Genomic DNA, 17,683 nt, shown 5'->3' with positions numbered 1-17,683 from the left:
ATGTCTGAGGGAAGAAACGGCCAAACGACTGCAATCCAACAATGACAATTCTTGTCGGTTATCGAATAAGCAGTTAATCATTCACAGCCTGTACTGTTAACAATGAACCTGCTTACTGTGGAAAGTATTAAAATAGTGAACCTTGAATATTCTATACATTTTTTAACTCCAATTTTAACCCTGTCATCTGCGGTAACATGTTACTTTCCAAAACATATTATAATAACTGGTTTCTAACGTGCCCTGACGTGATGATTTATTAAACAAGAATATTCAAGCGATTATGTCACTCGCTCTCTGACTCTCAGTTACACACATACATTTGTGAAAGTAAGCAGATGACAGGGGTCATGGGACAGCTATCATCAACATTGTGACCAATCTAACATGTACTATGTATAGAAACAACCTTTCAACACTCCGCATCTCTCTCACTCACTCACTCCTTTTGTTTCCCCCCACTTATCACAGCAATGTACTTCCCTTTCATATGAAGGTTACAGCACACCTCTTTATTATTAACATGTTAGACATAGTAGCTAAGTGTACGATTTTGGACCAGCATATGCACACGAGACGTAAACCTTTCCTCATTTCCCCTGGGAACAATGTATAAAATTGCAGGCTGATTTACTTATGGCTGCTTTATGTACTGTCATCCAGTGCTATCAGACAGTCAGAAATGTGTTGCATAAGGGGAGTGGTGAGGCAACTCGGAAAAGTTACTCTCCAAAAACCAGAAGCATTCAAAATCTCTGCCCACCTCAAGAGTGATTGGTTAGTAATCAGTAAAGTGTAGACGAGGCTTCAATGACTGGCGAGATCAGTCTGCATTAATCGGCATTACATTTAATTTCCAAGAATTGGGGTGGTCACCTACTTTGTAAATAAGTTACTTTGTAAAAGAATTGTTTTGGGCAAAAGTTTGTAGAAACCTGATTAAGCTACAAAAGCCTTCACAAAAACACATGTGAAGTCAGGCACTGATGCTCTACAAAGCCCAGTTTGTAACTGAGGTTCAAGTTTATCCCAAAGGTATTCAGTAGGATTGTGGTCAGGCCACTATTATTTCTTCTAGGGATGTCCCGATCACGTTTTTTTGCTCCCAATCCCAATCATTAATTTTGATCCCGATCCGATACCGAGTCTCAAACCGATACTTGTATTTTCTAGATATTGTCTAGATAAGAACTGGATAATACTGTTCACACAGTGCACACTTTAAGTACATTACAGTTATTCAAATGAATCCAATGTATATGTTTAACAACTGAATAGCTCTGCAGTGCTGTAGGAAAAAAATTGCCTGCATTCAAGCTAATGTTCTTTTATTTTTACAAACTTAGTGCAGCATGGTAGTAGTAAAACTGGAACACTCAAAATGTTGTGACAATGGTTTGATGGATGTTTCTACGCAAAGTGAGTGTGTTTTGACCCTTTGGGGCTTCCATAGTGCATGGAATAGCGTGCTTGGCTAACGCGATGGCTCTAGCTGTCCGCTATTCGGTACCGTAACAGAAAAAGTTAATGAAGTGTTATGCTCCCGACAATTTGTGAATATACAGTGTATTTATTTCTTTATTAAGCAAGTGCATCACTACGACACTCAGTTACATAACTAGGCCAATCAGAGTGCTTGATACTGAGATGTTGTTCAGTCTTGTAACACGTAAACTCGTAAAAGCTGTATGTTATGGTCCTGAAGTTTTCATACTCGGATTAAAAGTTATTGTTTTGTAAACCGGAGTGATCCTTGACTCACACACCATATAAATAGTAAAATTCTACAGTAATGAACGCAGCTCTGCTCCTACCGCCTCGTGAAACGCTCGCATTGCAGACATTACACTTCGCTGTTGGACTTGTTTCACTTTCCAATTTTAAGTATTTCCACACAGCGGACATGCTGACGTAAAACAAAGGATCGGGCTTAGGATCGGCCTTAGTAAAGCCGATACCGATCAGTTAAAAAATGCCTTGATCGGCCCGATTCCGATCTTTGAGATCATCCCTAATTTCTTCCAAACAAACTCATCAAACCATGTCCTTATGGACCTAGCTTTAAGCATGGGGGCACAATCATGTTGAAACAGGATGGGTCTGGAAGCACATCAATTAATTCATATTAAATCAATAATTATATCTGTTAGCAATGTGTGTGCAAAAGGATCTGTAAGCCAGGCAGAAGAGTAGTGGGGGTAAAGAAATACATTAAAATAAGTTCAATCCTGGTTGGCCTTTCTATGTGCGGGCATTATGCCATTCTAAACAGCTGCTCAGATTTTAGCCCCTGTCCATGAGGTAGAGTTACACTCACCAGAATCAGTTCTACTCTCCACCCAGTCTGTATAAATATTATAACATGTTTTTAACATGTCACAAAGAAAATTTAGGGACCATAGTACTAACTTAACTTACTTAAAAATAGATCCTTTACATTGATAAATCATATGTTTAATTACAAGCCAAACAAAGATGTTTTTTTTTTATCTGGCAACTTAAATTTGGAACTAAACGTTTACCCACAAATGTCCCTCATGTTTGAAACTGAGGACTCAAGTTGCATGAGAGATTAACAAGGCTCTACAACATATTCTAAGTTCAGCTGCCTTTGCTCTTATGAATGCAAGGAAACCAGCTGGAATTAATGGTTCTTGTGCGCCACCATGTGGTCTTATTTAACACCTGCTGTATCTGGTACCAGGACATCACCAGTAGGTCTTTCTTCTGTACACTGCGAGGTGGATTGTTCTACAGTACATTCAGTGGCATCTTTTTCACGAGTAAACACATGATCTTCAGAAAAAACAGGATTTGTTGGACCAGTCTACCTTCTTCCACTACTCCAATGTCCAAGCACAACTGTTATGAAATAGGTCTTGGTGTGCAGTTTTTGCGGTTGATTCAAACGTTTTAGCTCATCAATGTATATTCCATCAATTCCACTGCATGTGAAACATTGTATATCAAGTGTTCGATGTGTTAAAGGGTGCTACCTGATCAATTGTGCATGTGTAAACACGCAAGCTCAGACATGACTAGTAAAGCTAAACAGGTATGTACACAGGTTTGAAGTATAAATTTGGATTATTGCTGTATTTGCTCCCACCTGTTTGATTTTGCTGGTCACCACAGATGGCAGTTTGATTCTCAGCTGCTCCGTCTCTTTGAAGGAAGAGGGGAAGCCACTCAGGTAGGCTAGCATTTGAATCCGTACCAGACCTGGAGCTTCTTTATCTGTCGTCTAGATAAAAATCACATATTCAAAGGACTTTAATGTCCAGATATAGTAAGGACCTACAATATAGGTGCAGTATGTGGCAAAATAGAGAGATATTTTATTTATACAGGACCCCAGGATTTTTTTTTTATCTAAACCTGTACAGAAAAAATATTCAAACAACATTTTTAAGCATCTTCCTACAAAAAGTACGATATGGTCATGTATACTGTTACCATGGCATCGCATTACAGAAATTTGAAAATGCTTGCTTATTCTGTTTGAAACACATTTGTTTATTCATAAAACAAAGCTATAAAACACCCATATCACTCTTGTGGAAAAAGTACTCACCACCTTAACTGGCTGCACTACCTTTAGTAACTATGCTACTATGATGATACATTTTAGCTACCTTTGTTTACTCATACCTGTTTAAAGACACACATGTGGGTTGTTGTTTTTTTTTTTTTTTTAATCCCACCACAGAATCTCTACTGGGTTCCAGTCTTGGCTCAATTTAGCTCTGCTTCAAACAAGGTGCCAGCTCCATATTGATGCAGATGGTTTTGGACATTAGCGTGGTTTGGAGATCATAAAATTTTGGCCATTAGCATGGTTTGGAGGTCCTAAACTTTTAGCCATATGGTGTTTTTTTTAAGTTTTTTTTTTTTTACCATAATCAGGAGTCAGTTAGCAGAAATGCAGTAGGCAGTACAAAACTCAACTCATGTCTGTGTCATCCGTTATTTAGAAATGTGTTTTTGGGAGTCTCTGCGAATTCATGGCCTGACCGGCCATTGGATGGACATAATCAGCTGTGTCAAAGAAAAAGCAAGTAAGATTGTGTATCCCCATTGGTTAAGGATTTGGCTCGAATGCCATAAGTATTGCTTAGTATTTCATGTTTTTCTGTGCATTATGGCTCTGTTTTGAAGTCCATCTATTTTGGAAGCCACAACTCTGAACCTGTAGACTGCTCATAAAAAGCAAATATTTAATAAAAGCAAGACTTCTCACCAGATAGGCTCTGGAGATAGAGTTTTTCGGAAAGTCCTTCTGGGCATCAGAGTAAGCTGTATCCGCTGAAAAATAGTAATGTAGAATACTGTTTTTAACAAGTGCATGCTTGTCAGAAGTCAGTCAATATTGGCAGTAACTATCAGCCACTGATCTGTAATATCCACATTAGTGGTCTCAGCACCACTCCATTCCAATAATAATTGTTGACTACTGGAAATGATAAAGTATTTTAACACCATTGATCTAACAATGATAAATCTATCTGGTATCATGATATTATTTTTAGACCATCCAACAAAGGGCACCAACAGTATGTAAATATTTGCTATTAATCCTTAATGCCCAATCCTTGTTTCTCATTTTTATTTGAGATAATGGCTATTTCAGCATGTTCCTGAGCTTGAGCTTGAGCGGTGTGGTAAAATGTCGTCAAAGTGCACAACGGCATGAAGATGCATTTGTTTGAAATAACTGTCAAATCCACATTTAAAAGCATCCACATGTATCTGTGTTTAGCTGGATTTTCCTCACTGTTTCACTTTTAAACTCGTGTTATAGCTAGGGCTGCTGAGAAATCAGCTTTTCCGAGAGAGTGTAAAATGCGTATCATTAAAACAGCTTGACGTGGTTTAATGTACTAAAAGAACGACGCAGAATCTTAATTATCTCATTTATTACTGGTCATAAGTTCTCTTCAGTATGAAATTCCTCGATCACTGTTTTAATACAATGAGTCACATTTAGTTTTGTTCATGTTAAGCGTTGTTCGTACTGCCTGAGTTGCTTTTACTACGTCATATCAAACAGTTCGTCTTATTGGGTGAACTTTAAAAAGGTCAGCGGCAAACTGGGTCAAAGTTTAATCAGGTGAACTTTGAGCGGCGTGGCAACTGCAAAAATCTAAACAGCTGGCACAAAAGCGGCTGTTCTTCTCATGTGAATGCGACCTTACTGTAGAACTGCTTGTACAGGTCTGAGACCATCCAGAAACACCAAGCACAATACACTATGTGTGCTAGTGCATCACTATTTGTCACATGGGTGGAAACCAGATAATTAAAAGCATACTCATGCAGGCACCCACACTAAATACAAGCACCACTGTGCCACCCAAGGAAGGATGTTCTCTGTGCCTCACTTGCTAAAGTGTGCAGAAGATCAGCCTCTGTTTTACTTCATCTCAGCACTGTTCACTGGCCTTATCAGTGAACAGCAGATAAATCTATGCAGCACTGGACCACCCAATTTGTTATTTTTTATACAAGTAGTCATTTTTATCACAACCCATTAAAATGAATATTGTCTTCACACAAATGAGCACTGTCAGCTCATTCCTACCTGAGACAAAAAGTAAATGTTTTTGAATGTCTTGAATGTGTAAGGGTTCCTACCTTCACTCTGGGCATGGAAGAAAAGAACAGTCACACTGCTGGAGGGCTGTAGAGGTTTGGCGACCTGCAGAAGCTGCTTGGTGGATGAGAATGCAGCTGAAATTGAGGGCAGCTCCTTCAAAGTGATGTTAGATGACAGAGCTGGGTCCAACACTAGCGCAGGGCCCACAATGCAGTGTGACAGCAAGCATTCAGGCCTAGAAGAGTACACACAAAAATCTCACATAATATCACATAAAGCAGAATTATTCATGAGGCCTGTTTTCTTGAGAACAAAAGTCTTAGTTAACCTAGATTTAATAATAGAAAATTTGCTTTAGATGTTTCTGGATTTTTGTGCCAGCACAAAATATAAAAAATGCATAGTGTGGGGGGCTTGCAGGGCAAAGCAGTCTAATGCTTTGTCTAATGAGGACAAAATTAAATTTAATCAAGCTGTTTTTAAACTTTTTTAATCATGTTCTGCAGTATTTTGCAGCGAAGACACATGATATCCCACTTAGGGTTGGGCGGTATGACGGTATTACAGTATACCGCGGTATTCAAAAATGGTGACGGTATTTTTTAAATGTGAAGCGCCAAATTTCTGCTTCAGGTTTACCTTGAAAACTGAGACTTTAGGACATGCACGCATCCACAGTAAGGGAGGGGTGGGAGGGGTAGGCGGTTGGAGCTCGCTGATTGGCTGTGGGGTGATAACACACAGTGAGGTAGAGAGAACAGAGTGGCGACACTCCCATAGGGAACCGTTGTAACGGGGGCGGGACATTTTTTCTGCGCAGCTTCCGCATCGTGGGCTGCTCAAAAGTTCCAAACAACCCATAGAGCCCCATTCATTTTCACTACTTAACAAGCATTTTCAGCTGTTTGTTGCTTTGTTTTAAAAAAACAATGAATTTGATGTCATTAATATACTTCATACTGTTATTGTTTAGCATTTGCTCAGCACTAAATGTTACATTTTTATCTTAATTAATAGGTATAACTGAATTTAGCTTAGTCAGTTAAGCTAAATTAATGACACTAGAGTCTTTTCACCTAAAATGAGTCTTATTACAGAAATGATAATAAAACATTAGAGCCATAATAAATCATGCTACTTTACCTTTCATACTTAAGTACATTTGAAGGTAAATACTTCAGAACTTTACTCAAGTGGAGGTAAAGAGTATTTTTACTATTACTACTACTTTTACTGGAGTAATATTTTAACTTGGATATCTCTACTTTAACTCAACTACATGGTTTGTGTACCTTGTCCACCACTTACATTAGACAAAATGAACTTGTGCATATTCATAATGAATTCATTAATGTATTACATGTAGGAATCAATTATTAATCACTCATGAAATAAGACATGAATGAATGCTATTTCATGTATCTGCACTATAATGTTAAAGGTATTGGTACGGTAGTGTGTTTATGAATCTGTTCATTCAGTGCAGGTAAACCTTATGAATCCAGCCACATGGCTTAGTGTTTAACCAAAATGATTATTATTATGAATCCTCAGGAAAGTGAAAGGAGATTAGTTTATGCAAAAAACAAAACAATAAACTCTTTAATCTCTGTACTGTATATTGTCTCTACTACTTAATGATATCGGATTATGTAATGTATGCAAATATAATGTACTGTGTGTTAACAAGAATGACCTATTAACAAGTCATTATAAACATCAATCTTCCACTTCATATACCAAACTGACATTAAAGCAGATGCAGTAAATGTAAAGGCAGTTGAAAATCCCCAGAAATTGTACAAATGTTTATTATTTACTGTTTAATATGTCATTTACTGCTGCCTGTCCCATATGAGAACATGACAGCGCCGGGTTTGTTTGGAACTATTGGAGGGGTACATGAACCACGTGACCGCGTAGCGGCGAGATCAAGGAGTGTCGCAACTCTCTCTATCTACGGCTCTGATAACACAGAGAGACGAGTGAAGAGCCACACTGTGAGCTAACAAGCAGAAACTGAAAAACGTCTCGTCTTTTAATTTTTCAAAATCAACATTTTTTATTAGCTCAACCGGAAATGAACACAAGCGCGTGCATGCGCGGACATGTACTTATTTACTAAATATATCTTCAGTGTAAATCGAGCACAAGTGTTGAGAAAAAGGAGCAAACAGTAATAATAACGTTACGCCCAATCCGCTGTTCTGACTCTTGTCTGCCATAGATTTTCCTGCCTATGTAAGAACTATTTTTTCCTAAATAAAAGCGCTATATTAAGAAAAAAGAATGTCTCACCTGTCGTGTAATGTGAATTATAAAATATATTGTCTGGCCCTTTAAGAATGTTAAGTGCACTATAGGGCGTAGGGAGTGAGTGTGTAGGGAATAGATCGGATTTGTACCGTTTCCGTGCTCGTGTTTTGCACTGAGCTTGTGTGACATGTAAAGTAGCGTTCTCGTTAACCACTCAAATGTTTGGACTTTGAATTATTTTAACATTACTTTACATCACCGTTATCGCAACATGAACATTTACATTCATATTTTTTGTTACGGTATAGAACTTAATTCTGGATTACAGGCATAACTAATCGTACACGTTCATACACTTTTAAGAAACAGCTGTAACTATAAACTAAGCAGTTAACTTTTGAAATATATTAAAGTGTTTTGCCTGCTATTATTCTGTTTTGTGTGGGCAGAGAGATTACAATGCCAAAATGTTGTGTGTTAATGTTTGTGTTAAAGTGTAATTGATACACATGCATTTATACTTATGCGTATTTATTATAGATCAGATAAGATAAGCAATGTTTGACGTTCAGATTGTTAAATCTTTTTATAATAAAACATTGAAATATTGTAATTACACTCAAGTGTGTACACTGTAAAGTTTACACCGCGGTAATACCGTATACCGCGGTATTTCCTGAAGACGGTATGACGGTATGAAAATCGGCAATACCGCCCAACCCTAATCCTACTTATTAAATATTTCCTAGAATTGTACACCATCATACTGTATTTGGATCCACACAAAATAAACAGGAAGATTAGAAGTGTCATGTGCTTGGTAAAAAAATAACTACCAGCAGATTTCATTATAAAGCTAAACCAAGTAAATCTGAGACAATTTGTGGTGTTTTAAAACCAGATTTTACACAGTGATATGATGTATTTTTACAGTCCTGTAAAGTAATTAAAGTCAATGTTACATCACTTTGGGTGGAAGAGTGGTGCAGCTCAAAGGTTTGGTGACACATAGCAACACAGGCCCTAAAAATCATGTTTATTTCTCACCTCTGGTCACAGTCAGTTGTTTGAAATGTTTTTTTTAATGTGTCAATGTACATTTTTAGACTGAATGCTTTAAACTGCCTCTATGGGGCGGCACTAGCGCTGTGGGTAGCACTGTCGCCTCACAGCAAGAGAGACCTGGGTTCGACCCCCAGGTGGGGCAGTCCGGGTCCTTTCTGTGTGGAGTTTGCATGTTCTCCCTGTGTCTGCGTGGGTTTCCTACGGGAGCTCCGGTTTCCTCCCACAGTCCAAAGACATACAAGTGAGGTGAATTGGAGATATAAAATTGTCCATGACTGTGTTTGACATTGAACTTGTGAACTGATGAATCTTGTGTAACCAGTAACTACTGTTTCTGTCATGAATGTAACCAAAGTGTGTAAAACATGACATTGAAATCCTTATAAATAAATAGAAAATAAATAAATAAACTGCCCCTATGAGTGAGTGAGTGAGTGGCTAAGTAAATGAGCAAGCAAGCAAGTGATGCCTTGCAATGAACTGGCACCCTGTGAAATATGTATTATTGATAACTACCTATTGTGTTTTGAACAGGATAACATCATCAGTGAAAATAAATGAATAAATCTTGATACTGTATATTTTGACGTCTGACTTTTGCACAAGTGTGTAAACTATATAAAAGGCAAAACAATCCTAAGTCCCCGTTCCTAATCTGCCATCTACTCAATTAGTAAATAAAAGCCTGTAACCTCATCACAAATTAACAATGGCAGGACACAATCAAACCTCATCTGTTCAATCCTGAATTTAACATCACACGTGCCTACAGAGTCCAAATAGGATCCATTTATCAGACTAAGGTCATCACTCATAAGGAAGATTAATACATGGTTGATTGTAATTGATCAGTCAAACAATAAACAAGTCAAACAGTCAAACCCTTTAATCCACTCATGTAGTTAATCAGCTGGTACCTGCTCAAAAACTGTATTAATACTGTCTTTATTGTCATTTAAACATACACTGTTTAAAAAAAAAGAAGTTCAGTAGGCTAACCAGCCAGTTCCGCTGCACCTTTGTGACCCTATCCTGCAGGGTTTCAAAGCCTGCAGTCTTAGAGTACTCCACTGCTTAAATAAAAAAAAACCTGACTAGAGGGGGCCGAGAAAAAGTCAAAACAGGAAGTGGTCACACTGAAACTGTTAAACCACACATCTTACTGACTCAAGCAGCATGCTATTGAAAAAAAACAGTTATGCTCATAGTTTCCTCACCTTTGTTTAGGGGCCTCAGTTATGTCACTTGCATTGTTCCCCAGCTTCTCCCTATTTGAAAGACAATAAATTATTAAACTGATTAAAGTCCAAAGTGGTACTGGTTTATACAGACTTGTAAAAGTTAATACATCATTAAAACTTCTCCACTGACAATAACTGATTGTTGTTAAATATTTTTCCTTGGTTGTTCTGATATTTGCATTCTATGTCTTATGTCTTATGTCTGGAGTATTATTGATATTAATGAAACATGAACATTCCCTCTGATTACAACCACTGAATGTTGGTGTCACACTGGACATTCTTACAAGTGCCCTTTGAAATAACTTACAAGATTTTTAATCAAGATTTCAACCTAGACAGTATGGCTGTAGCTTCAAGTTTTCTCCACTTCTTCTGGATTGACTAAACTGAGCCCTGAGGTACACTACATGGACAAAAGTATTGGGAGACACCCCTTATCATTGAATTCAGGTATTTCATTCAGTCCCTTTGCCACAGGTGTACAATATCAAGCACTTAGCCATACAGTCTGCCTTTACAAACATTTGTGAGCATCGTATTGTGATTGGATGCCACTGTCGCAACAAGTCAGTTTGTGAAATTTCTTTCCTACAAGATATTCCATGATCATTTGTGAGTGGTGTTATTAAAAAGTGGAAGCGTTTAGGAACCACAGCTACTCAGCCACAAAGTGACAAACTAAGTAAAGTTACAGAGCGAGGTGCCGAGTGCTTAGGCATATAGTGCCAATGCTCTGCTGACTTAATAACTGCAGTGTTCCAAACCTCCTCTGGCATTAACATCAGCACAAAATCTGTATGCTGGGAACCCTGTGGCATGGATTCCCAAAGCTGAGAAGCTGCATACAATCCTTACATCACCAAGCACAATGCCAAGAATTGGATGGAGTGGTGTATACCATAACGCCACTGGACCCTGGAACAGTGGAAATGTTTTCTGTGGAGCGACAAATCACGCTTCTCTATTTAGCAGTTGAATGGATGATTCTGGGTTTGGCGAATGACACAAGAACGCTACCTGTCTGACTGCACTGTACCAACTGTAAAGTTTGGTGGAGGAGGTTTAATGCTATGGGGTTGTTTTTTAGGGGTTGATCTAGGTGAAGGGTAGGGTAATGCTACATCATACCAAGACATTCTAAACAACTTTGTGGCTACCGTTTAGATTAAGGTTTTTTCTGTTCCAGCATGACTGTGCCCCAGTAAACAAAGCAAGTACCATAAAGGCATGGTTTGGTGTGAAAGAACTGGCCCGCACCGATCCCTGATCTCAACCCCATTAAACATCTTTGAGATTATTTAAAACAGAGATTGCAAGCCAGGCCCTCTCATCCAATATCAGTGTCAGACCTCACAAATGCTCTTCTGTATGAATAGGCGAAAAGTTCCACAGACAAACTCCACAATCTTATAGTCCCCCCTAGAAGAGTGGACACTGTAATAACTGCAAAGGGAGGACCAACTCCATAGTTAAAGCCTATGTATTTGGAATAGGATGTCATAAAAACTCCTGTAGGTGTAATGTGTGGGTGTCTTAATACTTTTGTCTGCAAGGAGTATCTGAAGTGCCATTAAGTGCGTTTAAAAATGCTTTTTTTTTTTATATAATAGGATGTTCTCCCTATTGCACCCAATTTGCATATGCCAAATTTTTACTGTGCACTCTGACCACTTCTGGGTCACAGGCTAGAACAGACACTTGCATAGGGCCGTGACACTTCTTCCTTATTTGTGCCGACAATCATGATAAGTATTCAATAAGAGAGAAGTCACTGTTACAGCGATCTCTACTCCATCAGTTATGACCTATAATGTCAAACAGCCAACAAAACCACAAGCCACAGCTGTGTCAGACTGCTGCCTCTCATCCTTCTGACTTATTTATAATTTTCCCATTCATTTATTGTCCTAATTTTACACTGATGCAGCAGCAAGGAGGCGATTTCACATTCCGCGTTCCCTCACTCGGACATGACTAAGTGTGTAAAACTTGGTTTGAAATGCTCTGTTGAGTTTATTATGGCTTGTTCTGTGGGCAGGTGTCAAACAATGTGTTGCAAGACATTTATGTCTCCTTTTTTATTTTAGTAAACTGTTAAAAGGCATTGACTTTTTTCTTGTGGTTTGAAAATATGTATATAAAGATGTTTTAAACATTTAAAACAATTACTTTATAAATTTTGTGATTTGCTACAATTACCTTTGTTAAAAGTGCCTAAATTAAGAATTTAAAGGTAGTGTAACATTCCCAAGTGGACCTACTTCAATTTTGAAATCTTATGGCAAACAAACTACGCTGCTGCATGAATAACACATCCTGCTGATATGTGTGCATTACCTTAGCTTTTTCTGCTCCTCCTCCAGCTGTTGTCTTACTTTATGAAGGTCCTTCAGTATATCAGCATCAGTACCATTCACCCAAGTGTACACCACATCAATGGGCATGGGCAAACATAGTCTGGAGGACAAGAGACACACAAACACATCAGCATTAAACAATCAACTTTGTGATTAACCTGCATTTTGCTAGAGACCCTTGTAACAAAACATGAAACAAAACTATCACCTAAAACATGACGGTTAAGTTTTTCTATCTCAGTCAGAGTATGATTCAGACAATGATTTATTTGTGTTGTGAAATGTTCACCAATGGCAGATTAGAAAGTCAGATTACCAGATAGTAAACAGATAGTAATACAGCTGATGAGAATATTGTTTGTCAGTCTCACTGGGACAGTCATTACCTATGACTATAGGGCTACACACACATATTTATTTGATAACTTTGGTAAATAAAAATCTTTAAACAAATGTTGTAGAAATAAGCTTACTATTTGATTGTACTCTTCAGATGTTTTAAAGCATTTATGGGCATACTACTCTTCCTTGTTCATGGGCAACATCACAGCACAACAATGCAAATCCTATTGTTTACATTTCCATGACCACAGCTGTGAAAACCAGATACACCAGGTACCATTTAGACCAAGGGTGTCCAAACTTTTCTTGTTGGGGGACAGGTGTAGAAAAAATCTGCAATGACGGGCAGCAGACTGACAAATTAAACACACATACTTCCCTCTGAAATTGATGAAAAAGTGTCATTCTTCCAATGTGTCTGAAATCTTTCATTGGAGCCACCACATGTATTTAGTAAAATTAATTGAAGTGTGACTGTAACAGTCGTTACTGTTTTGAATTATGAGGAAACACGATGGGAAGCGTTTTAAACTGTATTTATGTGATAGCGACACCCAGTGTTCAAACTAGGTATTTTTTTAAACCTGTAGGGTAACATTCAAACTAACTCAGGCCGTAATGTAATGTTCCTGTTTATTTGAGCTCCCACAATGTAACCAGTCACCCACCAATTTTTTTCAACGTAATTCACTATGTAAAATCTAAAGAAGACAATGTGTGCTTTTCTCCTAAGCAGGGTCAGGGTAGGTTGTAAAACTACACAAAAATAAGGATGCATGGCAGTAATACAATACAATAACAGGGCACTACAATATAGAGTAGCCAATCCAGCTTATCCATATTTTTACAAGGTCACAAGGAAAAACATTTTATCCCCCTCACCGACAGGTGGTTTGGTCCCAGGTTTCCAAGGGCTACTCTCACAGCGCTGTATCGTATTGTATGGAGAGACACATTATGCTGTTCCATAAGTCCCCCCCCCCCCATTTGCAGTAGCAATAAGGAACCCAGTCAGCCTTACTCCGTCAGGCCCAGCCAGGCCGATAGCACAGCTGAGAATCAAACTCAGGAGCTCATTATCTCAGCTGCGGTGGCTAGTGCATTAGACCATTGTGCCACTCGAGCACCCAACTGGTATGTTTGTTTTAATATTTATAGCAATAAAATGGACAGAAGGGCCAGTAAGCAATTTTATGTATTTTAAATGCATTGCATTGCTTACCTCGTTTGAAAAGACTTGCCAGCCACATTGTCCCTGTAGGAGTCAAACAGAACATGGTACTGATCCCGACTCCATTCCAGCACCACCTGCACAACAGCAAAATAAAATTGCTTTGATGCAACAGAGCGTAGACACATATATGGAATAATACAGTGATGTAAAAACAAAATTCCTTCACTTTATATTTTTGCATATTTGGCACAATTTATTGTTCCAAACAAAGTTTAATTTAAGACAAAGACAACACATGTACAACTTGGTTATGTATCAAGATAATGATCTACAGCACAGCTTACGATGGCTCAGCCTAGTCAAAGTTCTAACATAAACACAAAAGAGATGCCGTGGCAAGACCCTAAACAGGCTGTTCATGTTCAAGAGCGCTTCTTGGCAGCTTCCACAGACTGATCCTGAGCTATGGTTTTGGTTAGCCTTTGTTAAAGTAGTTATTTAACAGTTTTTGCTTCTAAAGGGTGACACAACCACACACAAGTTCTGCTGGTCATTACTTTTTTATACACAGCTGGTCAGGTTGGATTGCTTGTTTCAACAACATTTTAAACTTGTATTTTGTGTTTGGACAAATTGTCTTTGCCGTACATTTCATTTAGTTTAATGATCTGACCAAAATAAGCATGCCAAGCTAAAATTTAATCAGAAATCAGTAACGTGGCAAATACTTTTTCACTGTGCTATATTTAGCAGACATTCTGCTAAATATGACATGTTATTACTAATCCAATACACATTAGTGTTTCTTATTAAAACCAGCAGGATATATGCATGGTGTATCTCATTTAAGAGCAATGGCTGCAACATGCTATGTTCAATAAGTTCCAGTATTGTGGCTGTTTTCAGCTGAATTATGTTACTTTAAATTACATTAAAAGTGCAAGCAGCGTTTGTATACCAAATGCATTGTGATGTAACCAAGCTGGATGTGTCTGACTTCTCACTGTTATAAATGGTTTTAGCTTTGTTGTGTGCATTTGGGCCTACAATTGTATGTGGATTATCAATCCCTGATTATACCCCCTGAAGACAGACAGGTTGCTTTGACTGGACTTAATTTAAGTTAGTGTGTAATTAAAGTGGTAAGCGTGTGATGCCCTGCAGCAGAGTAGAACCCCTTCCAAGCTGTACTCCTGCTCTCCAACACCTGCAAGGGTTTCTAGGTTTAAACTATGCTTACAATGACTCTACCGACAATTAATGAAATAATAAGTTAATAAATTGAAGGGGGTCTTTCTAAAATGTACTTTTAATGAAAGTATAAGGGCAGTTGTTGGGGTGGGCAATTTTTTACACACAGGAAAACATAAAAATGAGCAGCTGTGTTTATTATGCTATATAGGTAGTATATTTGGTATTGATGGAATAATTCTTTAAACAGATGAAACTATAATAACATATTGCATTCAACCCTCTCGATTGTGCACATGCAAACCAGGGTCTATTTAAGCCTGCTGCCTAGTTAAAATCAACAGTTTACATACACTTGTAGGAGTATGTATGTCATGGCAGTTTTGGAATTTCAATTCTGAATCAGAACTATGCAAACAACTTGGTTGTGACACAGCTTATGGGAATGCAAACTTTACATCGTAATGGGCTTAGAGGATGCTATTCAAGAAAGAACATTCTTCTTATGCTTTTTATGTGGCACCCTAACTGTTCAACGACATCCATGTTCCAGCAGCTTTTAATTACTTTCAGACATGATTAGGTTATTATGATTCAGTAATTACTTACCATTTAGACAAATTTTCTCTTTCTATCATTAGGAGGCCGTTTAAGGTTTTCCTAATCTTGACAAGAGACCACTGTTCCATGTATTTTGTAATAAATGTGGTCAAACTAGCCTAAGTATTATAGGGGCACAAAAAGTCACCAGTCATTCATAATTACTAACGAGTAATTAGGAGGTCAAGCCAAGTCAAGTTACAGAATACAGACAATACAGAACTTTTTGCATCATCAAATGATTTATAAATTATGAATTATGATCTATGTATATTATTCATACAGCAGATTTCCATATAATAAAACAATAAAGCTATTTCACAAAATCACCATTGTAAAGGATGTTTTGGAAGAGTAGTTGTAGCAGTGTGTGCTTTAATCACTAAAATCCCCAGACCGTTTGACGTTTGTCCTTTACAAACATTGTGGACATTCAGTGTTCAATTGTATGTACCCATGTATAGCGTATACAGATGTTGTCACGACTGAAGGATATAGACCCTGACCTCTCCGAACTGGAAGGCGGATACGATCATCAGCACGAGTCCTCCGAAGCACAGGTAGAGTCCGTAACGGTGAGACAGACAGGTGTAGGTCTGCCGCTGCAGCAGCTTCAGTACAGAACCGACGATCGCCATGTCCAGATTCTGCAGTCTGCATCTCTCCCGCTGATCTTACTACTGAAACAGCTCGTTCCGGCGTACTGAACACATCTCAATCAGTTACCCGCACAGAACACAGTTACTCAGCAGCACTGAGCCTGATTCACTGTCACCTGATGGGTTACTCCAGATCACGACCCAAAACCTCACCACACTTACTTGTTGGTGCTGACGAAGGACCAAACTTTTGCTCGTCAAAAGATCTGATAGGTCAATAGATCGTTGTCGCTAAAAACTGTCCAATGGAATCCATGTCATGTGAATATCTAGCCAATTGTACTTCTGAAGGCGGGATTTGTTGGAATACAGGTAGGAAAAAAAGAACACGTCAAACGTTTGGTCAGAGAAATTCACGCGGTCTCCCTCTACTGAGTCACACCAGAACTGTAACAGCATTTGATCTGTTTATCTTAGTTACCGTTTTACCCTGAACAGGGTCGCGGTGGGCTCTGCGCTGCCAGCAAATACTGGTAGTAAAAACAGGAATACACTTTAAATAAGAAGACAAATACATTACATTTACTTATTTACTCACACACACACACACACACACACATAATGTAAAGCAGTCGATCCATATTCTGTATGTTTTTGGAAGGTAGAAGTACCAGGAGTAAAAGAAACAAACCAAACTTAAAAAAAAGGGACCAGAGGCAAAGTTTGAACTCTTCAGCATCATGGTGTCCTGAGTCATCCAATCTACCTACAGCACTATTCCAACACAGACAGTAAATTATTCATTTTGTATTTATTTTAGTATCTATTTATTATTCAGGGTCTCAGTGAGTCCAGTGCCATTGGACATACGGCAGAAATACACAGAAATGACCCCTCACATGGCAATTTCCTCGCTCATTTGCACCTAGGAGCAGTTTAGACCAAACAACTTACTGTCTGCATGGTTTTACAAAGTGAAAGAAAGCCAGAGTACCCAAAGGAAACTTATGATACATAGAGAACACAGCACATTTCTAACAGTATTTTAAAAGCATTAATCTTAAGCATGTTGAACATCCCATTCCAAAACCACAAGATCATTAATGTGAAATTGATCAAGATTTTGGACTACATTTTGATTGTAGAGTGTGTCGAGACAATTGGTATTAATTTTAAGTGGGAGTAAGGTCAAGGCTTTGAGAAGGCCACCAAAATTCATTCACACCAAATAAGTAAAACTGTACTTACGGACCTTGCTT

At 38.3% G+C, this 17,683-nt stretch overlaps 1 protein-coding gene across 1 annotated transcript in view; it reads right to left on the bottom strand.

Moving 5' to 3' along the window:
• Nucleotides 1-16,510, bottom strand: part of gnptab (N-acetylglucosamine-1-phosphate transferase subunits alpha and beta) — a 61,140-nt gene extending 44,630 nt beyond the window's left edge. Inside the window, exons 1-7 of the mRNA XM_062994112.1 lie at nucleotides 16,332-16,510; nucleotides 14,083-14,168; nucleotides 12,499-12,618; nucleotides 10,135-10,185; nucleotides 5,635-5,831; nucleotides 4,241-4,305; nucleotides 3,110-3,244 (exon numbers count right to left, since the gene is read on the bottom strand). Coding sequence (XP_062850182.1) covers nucleotides 3,110-3,244; nucleotides 4,241-4,305; nucleotides 5,635-5,831; nucleotides 10,135-10,185; nucleotides 12,499-12,618; nucleotides 14,083-14,168; nucleotides 16,332-16,463 — 786 coding nt within the window. The 5' untranslated portion in view covers nucleotides 16,464-16,510. The remainder of the gene's footprint in view (nucleotides 1-3,109; nucleotides 3,245-4,240; nucleotides 4,306-5,634; nucleotides 5,832-10,134; nucleotides 10,186-12,498; nucleotides 12,619-14,082; nucleotides 14,169-16,331) is intronic.
• Between the last annotated feature and the right edge of the window lie 1,173 nt (nucleotides 16,511-17,683).

The sequence above is a fragment of the Trichomycterus rosablanca genome, chromosome 1 (genome assembly GCF_030014385.1).
Source record: "Trichomycterus rosablanca isolate fTriRos1 chromosome 1, fTriRos1.hap1, whole genome shotgun sequence".
Classification (NCBI taxonomy): Eukaryota; Metazoa; Chordata; class Actinopteri; order Siluriformes; family Trichomycteridae; genus Trichomycterus; species Trichomycterus rosablanca.
Note: the sequence above shows the minus strand (reverse complement) of the source record. Positions and strands in the feature narration are given on the sequence as shown.